This window comes from Helobdella robusta (assembly GCF_000326865.2).
Source record: "Helobdella robusta unplaced genomic scaffold HELROscaffold_35, whole genome shotgun sequence".
Taxonomy (NCBI): domain Eukaryota; kingdom Metazoa; phylum Annelida; class Clitellata; order Rhynchobdellida; family Glossiphoniidae; genus Helobdella; species Helobdella robusta.
Genome location: NW_008704704.1, coordinates 1,685,901 through 1,698,805, shown reverse-complemented (window position 1 = coordinate 1,698,805; position 12,905 = coordinate 1,685,901). Strand labels below are relative to the sequence as shown.

The 12,905-nt window shown below is 33.5% G+C and overlaps 1 protein-coding gene across 1 annotated transcript; it reads left to right on the top strand.

The window, feature by feature from the left end:
• Positions 1–2,551: 2,551 nt before the first annotated feature.
• Positions 2,552–3,394, top strand: HELRODRAFT_175903 (hypothetical protein; the record flags this gene model as incomplete). Its single annotated transcript, XM_009023266.1, has 2 exons — positions 2,552–2,795; positions 3,009–3,394. 2 exons carry the CDS (start codon positions 2,552–2,554, stop codon positions 3,392–3,394), a joined length of 630 nt encoding a protein of 209 aa, XP_009021514.1.
• Between the last annotated feature and the right edge of the window lie 9,511 nt (positions 3,395–12,905).

The window sequence follows — 12,905 nt, the reverse complement described above, 5'->3', positions numbered from 1 at the left end:
ACCGCAATTATTGCAAACAACACAGAAAGTGCCCAGACGTTAATCGATATCAACAATGCATGGTGCAAGTGGACAAACATGAAGATAAAACCTGACAAATGCTGCACATTCGGAATGCGAAAAAAAGAAGGTCAATATGAACAATTTCGACCCAGATTGAAGCTTGATGATGCGTCAATTACTCAAATAGCTACCAATGATCAGTTTACATATCTGGGTAAAAAATATGATTTTGAAGGTAAAAATTCGAAAGTAAAAGACTATCTCCAAAGTAAGTTAAGAAACATGTTGAACAGTTAAAATATTTTGTTCCATCGCAACTCGCATTTGATTTAAGAGTATACGATATGAATAGAATATGAATAGAATATTTATTAGGAAGCCAAACAAAATAAGAAAAGAAATTCTTGTGGATAGACCACCCTTAACTAAAATCAAAATATTTTCGTTCGATTGTCAAAAATTTTCGTTTACTAAGTCAAAATAATCTTAATTAAAATCATGAGTAATTGACGGTTTGAAAGTATACATATGAATTAAATAAAAAAAAGAAAGTAAATTAGATATGTATATCCTTAAGGATGGTAAATCCGATTGGATGGTAAATCGTGGATTAGTTAGTAACAACTATGACAATTTAGGGCTGTTTATAATGGCTGCAAACAGTTTAAGGCGCTTTTTAAATAAGAAAATATTATTAATATTTTTTAAACTATAAGGAATAACACAGTCCCATAGCAATGGAGCAGTATGTGATAAGCTATTTTTTATAACATTCAATCTAGATGGATAAATATAAAAGTGTGATTTTATCTCGTTTCTAAAGATTTTATGTTATTCGATAAATTCAAGAGATTTGAAAAGTATGATGGTAATTAATTGTGCAAATATTTAAATGTAAATATTGACAGAAAATAAAAATTTATTTGATGAATAGTCAGTATTTAAGATTCGACAAACAGATGTTTGGCGTGGTCAGTTGATTTTAAATTATAAAATATTTTTAAAAAGCGTTTCTGGCATATAAGCAAAAGTTTCGACAACTTATATGGCGGTTTTGGCTATGGAGAACGGAATGAAGATGGCAACCGCAACCTTGAGTTTGCTGAAAGTCAAGGGTTTTGTTTACTGAAGACATATTTTATAAAGAGGTTGGAACATCTCATAACAAACAAAAGTGAAATTGATTTCTTCGCTGTCAAGCAACAACACCGAAGGCTATTCAAAAATGTCAAAGTTATACCTGGCAAATCATTGTCGCCCAACATTGACTCCTTGTGGCAGACCTGGTTGTTGAACTGTCACAACATAAGTCTAAACAAATGCCTCGGTGAATCAAAACGTGGAAGCTGAAAAGCAATATTCATCGAGAAAAATTTCAACAGATTGTTGCCACACAGTTAAACCACAAATCGCAAGCCAGTATAGTTTGGAGTACGTACAAAACCGTTTTGATAAACGCTGCAACTACAGTTTGTGGGAAAACTGGTACAAAGCGCCAGCATGAACGTGACACTTGGTGGTGGAATGACAGTGTACAAAATGCAATAGCTGAAAAGAAAGCTGCATACAAGCAATGGCAAAAATCAAAGTCTGTTGATGACCATAAAATTTTCCGTGAGAAAACAACTATGCAAGACGTCAAGTCGCACTGGCTCGGACAAATCAGCGCAAAGAGTGCCGAGAGTGGCTCACTAAATGCAAAGGTGAACAAAGGAAATTTCTGTATCATATAGCAAAACAAGCAAAGCGTACGAAACAAGACCTAGTTGGTGCCTCATGTATTAAAAACGAAAAAATGGAATGGTTCTTGAGCAAGATGAGATCAAGCTACAGTGGAGAAAATACTTCAACCGTATGTTAGAACACTCCCTGAAAATTGTCGAGAAAATATTGAGAGAATATTAACGTCGTGCATCACAATCGGAAATTATCTATTTGGTTTCCTAGCTGGAAAATCAACAATTGATGCAATCCACATCATTCGGCAACTGCAAGAGAAGTACCTCACAAAGCATCAATATCTATCACACATTTTTGTAGACCTTGAAAAAGAATTTGATCGAGTTCTCCGTGAAGCAATCAGGTGGAGTCTACGTTGACAACTCATTCCAGAATATCTTGTTTGACTTGTGATGGAAATGTATACGAATACTAAGACTCTCGTCAGCACAACAATTGGAAACACAGATGCATTTGACTTCGGCGTTGGAGTTCACCAAGGCTGGATTCTCAGTCCACTGTTATTTAAAACTGTGATGGCAGAAATCACAAAGCCTATACGCACTGGGGACATTTGGAATCTAATATATGCAGATGATATAGATTTAACAGTCACGTCTGAGCAGAATAGAGCACAAATGTTTGAAGATTGGAACACTAGACTGGCTGATCATGGATTCAAAGTCAACATCAGCAAAACCAAAGCAATGAGCACTGGTGAACCCATCCAATCCACAGCTACTGGACGATGGCCCTGTTCAGTTTGTAAAGCTGGTGTAAGTAACAATTCAATCAAGTGTCAGCAGTGTAACCGACACGGACTAGGAAGATGCCTGAAAAAGCTACGGAACCAGAGGATTGTGGTTTAAAGCTGTGTGAAAAGTGCCGCACAGAAAACGGTGCCTTTTTCGATAACCTGGGCACTGGTTTGAAAGATCCCCAAAAATTGGTGAATGGATTTGTGTCCAGAGTTGAGACTCTTGAAGGAGCCATAAACGAATTGAAAGAGGAATTGATCTCTCTTTCCAAAAAAAATAGAGAATTTTTCACTCGCATGTTTACAACGGCTGGAAGTCAATTGGAGAGCCTCCATGACAGCGATTGAGAAAGGTGAGCAGGCACTGATGAGATATTCAGATGTAGTAAGGGAAAAGTGGATGTACTTGCAACTGATGTGAAACAGATGCAGCAGTCTCTCATGGATAGGGCAGCTGAAATGGTGACAAACAGTAATGTGCTAACAACGGATGTAAAAATTTTGCAAAAAACCATCTTGGATACATCAGCAAAAATTGAATTAAATAATGACAGAGAGAGAAGAAAAAATAACATAATCATATACAATCTTGAGGAGAAAGAAAATAATCCTAAAGTATCTGTTGGTGGGCTGTTAAAAAAGATTGCTGGCATTGATCTTGAGACGGATGTAATTGAGGTATCCAGAATGGGCAGGAGGTCTGAGGAAAATAGGATCAGACCGGTTCTAGTGCAATTTACTAATGCAAATGCCAAAAACTTGCTGTTTGCAAACTGTTTTAGATTGAAAAATTTTGCAAGTTTCGGCAGTGTCATAATTAATCATGATCTGTCTAAAGAAGACAGAGCCATCAACAAGAGGATAATTGAAGATAAAAGAAGGAAAATTGCTACTAAAGAGGATATTACAAAATGAACTTTCAGATTGAAGGGCAATCCAGAGGGCTTCTATGCGGTTGCTTATTGGAAGCAAAATTTACCAATACAGCCAAGTCAAGTTATGAAGGGAGTTTTGACTTAAACATTATTATGTCAAACTAAAACTCAATGTCTTGCAAATTTGATGAGTTGTGTTTAATTCTGGGGACTTACATGTCTCATCTGTTGTTGTTAATAATAGGGTTGTAATAAATGAGGGTATGAAGGAAAATACGAATTTTGTTTTAAATGCTAATAAGTTTATTGATGTGAATGTTAGTCCCAGCATACATATGAATGCTGATGTGAGTGTTGGTGCGGACATTGATATGAATAATGCAATGGTACTTGATTTGTGTGATGGTACAAACACTAATATGAATGATAATTTGAATGTGGATATAAATGAGGATATGAATTTTGCTATAGATAATGACACAAGTGTGGATGTGAATGATGAAATGAACTTCATTATAAATAATGTCATGAATGATGGCTCCATCACTAACATGAATGATGTGACCTGTGTTGCTGGGAAGATCTCTAATTCAATGAATGTGCTTACTGATAGATCTTGTACATTGAATAATTTTGATGATATTGATACGATAATTAATCGTGACTTTTATTATTCTGATGGGTTTGATCATCATTTTAGCTTCTCTGATCTTATTAAATCAATATGTAAATCAATATGCAATGCAATTAACATAAAATTCAATTTGTTTTTAATGCATGTTAATATTAGAAGTCTGGCCTCTCCTGCTTGTGATCTATCTTTGTTAATTAACAATCTGCAGACAAATGTTAAAATCCCTTTGATAATTGCCTTGAGTGAAACATGGATGGATAATGACACTTCTTATGGCCCCATACTTGCATATTTCCCTAATCATAATTTAATCCTAAATAATAGAGAATGTAAAAGGGGTGGAGGTACTGGCTTTTTAATTGATAAGTGTTTAACTCATAATGATTTAAATTTCAATTTTTCTCATAATTTGGGGGTTTTTGAATGGCCAGGTTTCTGGTTACAATATGTTAACAGAAAATATATTTTCTTGTGCATTTATAGACCACCCAATGGCAAGCTTGCTGTTTTTTTATGTATTCTATGAATTTCTTTATAACCACTTTAATTGTCATTCCAGAAATATTGCATTCATAGCTGGTGATTTTAATATTAACTTGGCAACAGAGGGCCAGGTATCCTTTTCATTCTTGAACCTCATGGCCCTTTTCAATTTGCATCCAATAATCTTTCAGTCAACTAGGATAACGGATAATCATTCATTTACAATTGATATTTTTACAAATTATAATAATAGAAATTGTTTAATGGGAATTTTATATAGTGATATTTCTGATCATCTGCCAATTTTTATCTGCTGTCAGTTGTCAAATGAATCAATTAGTGGCAAATCCTCTTGCATTAAGACCAGACAGGTAAATGCAACTAATCTGAAAAAAGCAAATGATTTGCTTGAAAGTACTCATTGGAACAGCTTTTATGCTGAGATTAATTATGAATTGAGATTTGAAATTTTCTTTAAAGGTTATTTGAAAAGCGTTGACTTGGCATGTCCTTTGATGAACAAAACGAACCGTTTTCGCAAGGTGTGGATGAACACAAATCTTTTTAAACATGCTTTGATTAAGGATGATTTTTACAGAAAATACTTGACTAATCCAACCCCTAAAAATAAAAATACTCATATTAAAATTAAAAATAGATTTATTAATTTTAAAAGATTAACTATAAAATTTTTTTTGAAAATAGATAAAATAATAATCCTGATTCAAAAAATAAATGGAGAATCATAAATGAGATATTAGGTTCCACTTCTAATGCACCTAGTAATAAATTATTTCCAAAGGATGCAAATGAATCCACTAAATTAGCAAAGGTAAATGAGTTAAATAATTTTTTTGTTGAAATAGGCATTAATACCAGCAAAATGACGGACATCCGGCCTAATGCTGATCTTACTTTCTTACGAATTGAGGATGATCAAACATTCGTTCCACGTGAATCAACACCTGAAGAGGTTATAACTGTAGTCAACCAATTAAAGTTAAAAAATAGTTTTGACGGTAATTTCTTGTCAACCAAGATTTTGAGATAGCTGGTCACATCTCTTTTTTGTTTAATGAGTCTGTTAGAACGGGTATATTTCCGTCTGTTTTAAAAATAGCCAAGTTTTACCAATTTTCAAAAGTGGCGACCCGACTATGTTTGGTAACTACCTACCAATTTGAATATTACCGGTATTTTCTAAAATATTTGAAAAATTAATGTTCAATAAAATGTGGAATTTTTTAATTGAACATAATGTGATTAATAAGCACCAATAGGGTTTTGTTCCTAAGTCCTCTACTGAGAAAGCCATTGCAGAGTTGCACTTGTCTCTTTTGGAGAACTTTGATAAAGGTAATTTCAGCTTAGGTGTTTTTATTGACCTGAAAAAGGCCTTTGATGTGATTGACCATGAAATTTTGCTTCGAAAAATGTTTAAATATGGGTTTCGTGAAATTGTTCTTGATTGGTTCAGATCTGATCATAGTCAGTGTGTTTCTATTGACAATGTTGTGTCATCCCCTTTAAGGATTCTAACAGGTGTCCCTCAGGGTTCCATATTGGGACCTTTGTTGTTTATAATATTTGTGAACGATATCTTTTCTGTATCCAATAGATGCACTGTGATGTTATTTGCTGATGATACCAGTATTTTTTTGTCAGGTAAGAGCCTGCTGGGCTTATTCACGGAGGTGAATAGCCAGCTTAGTGTGATTTATGATTGATTTTTGTCCAATGGGCTGACAGTGAACATATACAAGTCTTGTTATGTCATCTTTGGTCCTTCGATAAAAACGAACAAGGTGCCCCTGAGTGGCTTGGAGCTGATTATCCAGGGCATATCTCTTCCACGGGTTCATTCGGTAAAATTTTTGGGAATTGTTATACAAAGTGATCTGAAATGGAATGAGCACATCGACATGATCGTCCGTAGCTGTACTGTGCAGTTGGGATTCTGTTCAGAGTGAGAGACAGGTTGAATGTCAAGTCAATGATCTTACTTTATTATTTTTTTTTTATCCACATTTGTTATATGGAAATGTGTTTTGGGGATCCGCCAGTAAATATTGGATCAATAAAGTTTTAGTGATGCAAAAACGTTATACGCGAATAATTTTTTCTTTGAACTTTTGCGATCATACTGATGACGTGTTTCGTAACCATCAAATTCTTAGAATAGAACAATTGCATAATTTTTTTCTGCTGGTATTTGTTTATAAAATATTTATTAATAAAGACTATAAGCAGTTAAATTTTTTTGATAGGATTCAGACAAATACCAGGCAACGTGGTCAATTGTTGTTAAAAAAATGTAAAGCTTCCACCTACCAACGTAGCTGGATAAAAAAGCGTCCAAAATTATAGAATGATTTGGCCATGGATGGTCAAACGCATCTGCCTTTGAAAAGATTTAAGCTATGTGCAAAAGACGCTGTGATGACATATGGGCGTGCTAATTGACTGTTTATATATGACCTTCATTTTTTGTGTGTTTCTGGTTTTCTTTTCTTTTCTTTTTACTAATGTCTATAAATGTAGTTTTTTGTTTGATTTTAGTCATGGGTGGTCTTCGCAAGTACTTTTGTTACTTTTTTGATCTCCTGACTTTTTGTCAAATAAATTTGGATAAAAAAAATAAATAAATAACCAGTGGTGTAACAAACGTTGTTCAAAATTAATTGGTACTTTATCTAAAGTGTCCAATTTTGTTTGTCCTGCTTGCATCAATCCACGACAACAAATTCAAAATAGCAATGTTTTTGAAGCCATTATGGTAGAGAAAGTCACATAGTTTTAATATTTAGGGGATGTTCTGGATTGTACTGGAACAGCTGAAGCTGCCGTTCAAGCACGCATAAGTGCAGCCTGGAATAAATGGCATCTCCTTGCCTCTATATTGATGCGGCGTGATATCCCACAACCACTACGATCAAGACTTTATAAATCTGTGATACGTCCGGTGTTGTTATATGGTGCAGAAACATGGCCAATGACAACCAAACTGGAACAACAACTTCACCGAACCGATATGAAAATGCTCCGATGGATGCAACGAAATAGTCTGAGGGACCACATCAAATCTACCAAAATCCTGCGTTGGGTTGGTTTAGAGGATATAAAGGACGAATGCCGGCAACACCGTCTGAGGTGGTTTGGTCATGTCAAACGAAGTGGAAACAGTGCCATAACTTCTCTTGCAGATGTTGAAGTACCTGGCACACGTCCCAAAAGCCGTCCAAAGAAGTCCTGGTCGCAAACAACCGAGCAAGACATGAAAGTTCTAAATTTAAATGAAATGGATACAAGTGATCGTCTAATTTGGCGCAAAAAATTGATGGGGAACAGAGTCTCTGGACGCTAAACGAAGATTGATAGATTGATTGATTTTATTCAATAGTAATATTTAATATAAATAATTGAAAAAATATATTGATTATATTAAAATTTAAAGGAACATCAATATGGTATACCCCATTACTGTTTAGATTAATAATAAAATAAAGAAAAAGATTTATGTGGCTTGTTATCTAGTTCTAATTAACCAATTATTTGTTGTTAATAAAACAAGAAAATTTCGATGCCAGTACAAACGTCGATTTTTTAAAATACACGAACGAACACACCGACATTGAAATTTTTGAGTTTATTTGAACATTAATTAACGATAGTTAAAAACAGGGGCGTCATTTCAGATTTTGGTTACAGTACTCAATCTATATGATAGTTTCTCGATTCTTCGAATAATTCTCCGATCTACCAAGCTTAACTTGTTAATGCTATTAACAAAATTCCTATTTACAGAAGATGTCATTATCTACATGTATGCATATAGTACTATCCCGTCAGTGCAACATTATAATAAATTTTACATTTTTAAAGTTTTTAAAATTTCAAAATTTTTAAAGTTTTAAAATTACTAAATTATATATCCTATATATATCCTTTTTACAAAGAATTTAAAATTAACACTTTTATAATTTATAATTTTAATATTTTATAATTTTTCTTGGGGGGGCAATTGCCCCCCTGCCTCCCCCCAAATGACGCCTCTGGTTAAAAACAAGTCAAAAATTCAAAATAAAAAAACAAAAAAGCTTCTTTTTTTCTACTTTAGTCTGGGCCTAGTGTCTCCTGGCACAATGTAACAATTTTAAAACTTTTAATTTAAACAAATGGCGTTTATAAAATCAAAATGGATAAAAATTTAGTTAAATTATTTAGTTAAAAATCGATTAAAACTGCAATAGAATGATTTTAGCAGTAAAAAATTGTTTACAAAAATTTGCCGCCGGTGTGGCACAAAGATTAACAGGGAATAAGCTAAATGTAGATTGGAAAACTGATAAACCCATTGACAATTTGGTGCTAAAAAAGTTTGCCTCCTAGTTTCCTGACCTTGAGAAGAAGGTTATTACTATATATCCATTCCTATATATAATTCAATGATCTAGCAAAAAAGCGATAAAATGCGCGCCAATAGGATGCGGACGCTTTTGTTATATAGGATAGGATTTCACATTTGATATAAATATAGCCTATGGTTTAGGTTTTTATGGCAGCTCCCATAGATCCATCGGTGTTGCTTCATTAATTCAATGCAAGCCACTGAAGGCGGTTAGTCCAACCTTCTTTTATGGCTTTTGTAAATAAATAAACTCAGTGCTTCCGGTCGATCGAATTGAAAAGTCTGCTGCGTGAAGCGTGAAACCGTAAACGTAAATTAAATTATGTCCGCCCAAAATCATATGAGAATGATGTTGGATCAGTTGATGGGGACTGCTAGAGATGGTTGGTTGTGAAACTGCGTCATTTGAGATTTGTCATTTTCGTTATGCCTGAACTGAAATAGACAGTTTTTTTATTAATTTTTAAAATTATAAATTATATTTATTTATAATAATTATATTTTATATATAATGACTGGTCTTGTCGGTAAAACGTGAGATAAGTACTCCTAGAGTATCCTCCATGTTTACAAACAATCATAATGTACTTTTAATAAATTAACTCCGCCCATTTTGAATTATCTAGCGCTTGATTATTTATTTATATCAAATTGAAATTAATTTAATACAAGTTAATTCTTAGGTAAGTAATTTAATACAAGTTAATTCTTAGGTAAGTTTTTTAGATCATCACTTGTCAAATATCAAAGGCTTATGGAGTGGTTAACAGGGTTAGGGCCTCCATTTTTAACAAAATTTTCAATCATCTCACAAATGATTGAAAATTTTAACCACTCCATATTTGTGAAATAATTGAAAATTTTGTTAAAAACGGAGGCCCTAACACTAACCCTGTTAACCACTCCATAAGCCATTGATTGTTATCAAAACGAAAATTTACTTATATTTCAAATTTTTTTTATTTGCTGCTTGAGCCCACTTTTTTATAATTGAAACTTAAAAGGTATTAGATTAGTAGTGAAACTTGAAAGGTATTAAATTAGTAGTAGTAACTAATCATTAGTTAGTAATAAATTATTGAATTCTATTATTATTACTACATGCTCAAATAATTTTACATTTCTTTGAAGCAAAATTTGTTTTTCGTAAAAATATCAATCTTTTGCTTTTTTTTATTTTTTCGCTGTTATAGTTCAGTGATTCTCATTTCAAACTGTGGTAATCAGGATATTATTTTTGTCAAGAAAAAGAAAAGTCCCAACGAATTGGGTTCAACCCGATTTTTAGAGTACCTCTATTGAGTTATTTTCATTCAACAGCACCACTGCCTGTGTGTAAATTTTAAAAAAGCACCAAAGGACATTTGGTTTTTTGCAAACTTCATGTGATGCTTTATTAATAGTGCTTGGTCTTGTTATTATATTATTTGCATTAGTTTTCTATTAAACATTTATATATTATTTATAATTTTATTTATATTTACTATATTATAAAGAACCAAGTGAAATATAAAGATTGGTTCACAAAACCATTAGTAAAATTAGAAATAAACTGATGAGTTGATAGTTCAAATACTAGAAACAAAATGTTTTTCAAATAATGATTTTAAACAATTGGAAAGGATTTTCCAATTTCGTGAACAAGTTGATATCAAGCTACAGTGGAAAGAATATTTTAACTGTCTGTTTAATGAAAAAAATCCCATCAATGTCAACTTCAACTCTCCACCCATCGAGGGTCTGATTACAGACATCACTGTAGAGGAGCTTACAGAAGCTCTGAAAGCTATGAAGGATGGAAAGGCAGCAGGACCCTCTGGACTCACTAATGACATTATTAAAGCATCTGGTACTGCCGGTATCCAAACGTTACTACAACTTTGTTGTGAAATCTGGAGAAATTGCTCAATGCCAACTGAATGGAACTATAGCATGACAGTCCCGCTATACAAAGGCAAAGGTGTTGAACTGTTCATTATATTGGGGTATACTTCTGTTAGAACACTCCCTGAAAATTGTTGAGAAAATCATTGAGAGAATATTAACGTCGTGCATCACAATCGGAAATTATCAATTTGGTTTCTAGTGGGGAAATCAACAATTGATGCAATTCACATTCCTCGGCAACTGCAAGAGAAGTACCTCGCAAATCATCAACAACTATCACACATTTTTTAGACCTTGAAAAAGCATTTGATCTAGTTCCCCGTAAAGCAATCAGGTGGAGTCTACATTGACAACTCATTCCAGAATATCTTGTTCGACTTGTAATGGAAATGTATACAAATACTAAGACTATCATCAGCACAACGGTTGGAAACACAGATGCATTTGACTTCGGCATTGGAGTTCACCAAGGCTGGATTTTCAGTCCACTGTTATTTATAACTGTGATGGAAGAAATCACAAAGCTGATACGCACTGGTGACATTTGAAATCTAATATATGCTGATGATATGGTTTTAACAGTCACGTCTGGGCAAAATGCAGCACAAATGTTTGAAGATTGGAACAACAGACTAGCCGATCATGGATTCAAAGTCAACATCAGCAAAACTATAGCAATGAACACTGGTGAACCCATCCAATCCACAGCTACTGGATGATGGCCCTGTTCAGTTTGTAAAGCTGGTGTAAGTAACAATTCAATCAAGTGTCAGCAGTCAAACCAGTGGTGTCACAAACGTTGTTCAAAATTAATTGGTACTTTATCTAAAGTGTCCAATTTTGTTTGTCCTGCTTGCATCAATCCACAACAACAAATTCGAAATAGCAATGTTTTTGAAGCCATTTAAGGTAGAGAAAGTCACATCGTTTTAATATATAGGGGATGTTCTGGATTGTACTGGAACAGCTGAAGCTGCTGTTCGAGCACGCATACGTGCAGCCTGGAATAAATGGCATCTCCTTGCCTCTATATTGATGCGGCGTGAAATCCAACAACCACTACGATCAAGACTTTATAAATCTGTGATACGTCCGGTGTTGTTATATGGTGCAGAAACATGGCCGATGACAACCAAACTGGAACAACAACTTCACCGAACCGATATGAAAATGCTCCGATGGATGCAACGAATTAGTCTGAAGGACCACATCAAATCTACCGAAATCCTGCCTCTTTCTTGTTTAGATGGTATAAAGGACGAATGTCGGCAACACCGTCTGCCGTGGTATGGTCATGTCAAACGAAGTGAAAACAGTGCCATAACTTCTTTTGCAGATGTTGAAGTACTTGGCACACGTCCCAAAGGCAGTCCAAATAAGTCCTGGTTGCAAACAATCGAGCAAAACATGAAAGCTCTAAATTTAAATGAAATGGATATTGCTGATCGTCTAATTTGGCGCAAAAAATTGATGGCAAAGAAAACAACGTCCTACCTCGGAGAACTGGGTCTCTGGACGCTAAACGAAGATTGATTGATTGATTGATTGAGTTCTGTTTTCCTGCTTCAAACATCAGAAGAGTGCGTAGCAGAAACAAAGAAATTACGATATTCCTAATTTAACTATGGATCTATTATTAAAAACTCACGGTACTAATCTCTTTGTTGAAACTAACTTTTCTTCAATCAACTTTATTATAACACTTTATTAATCTATGGATAGGAAACTAAATTTCTATAATATATCCCTGAAGGTTATGCACTAATATCGAAATTTAGGAACATTAAAAAACTTATAAATTGATTTTGGAAATTTAATTCATGATATTGATCACGAAAACATGAAACTAATTGGAAAATTGAAAAACTTGAAAAAGAAAAGAAACAACAATATATATATATATATATATATATATATATATATATATATATATATATTTTTTGGTAACAGACTGTTGTTAACGCAACATTTCAAAAATTCAACACTACTTTCAACATTGTTCAACTTTTTTATATTTCTTTTTAATTTATTAATTTCAGAGAAATTAGACATTTTATTGTTTTTTTTTTAAATTTTTATTAAATAAATTTGCAAATAGCTATTTCGAGTTATAAATAACTCATCTTCAGTGCATTATAT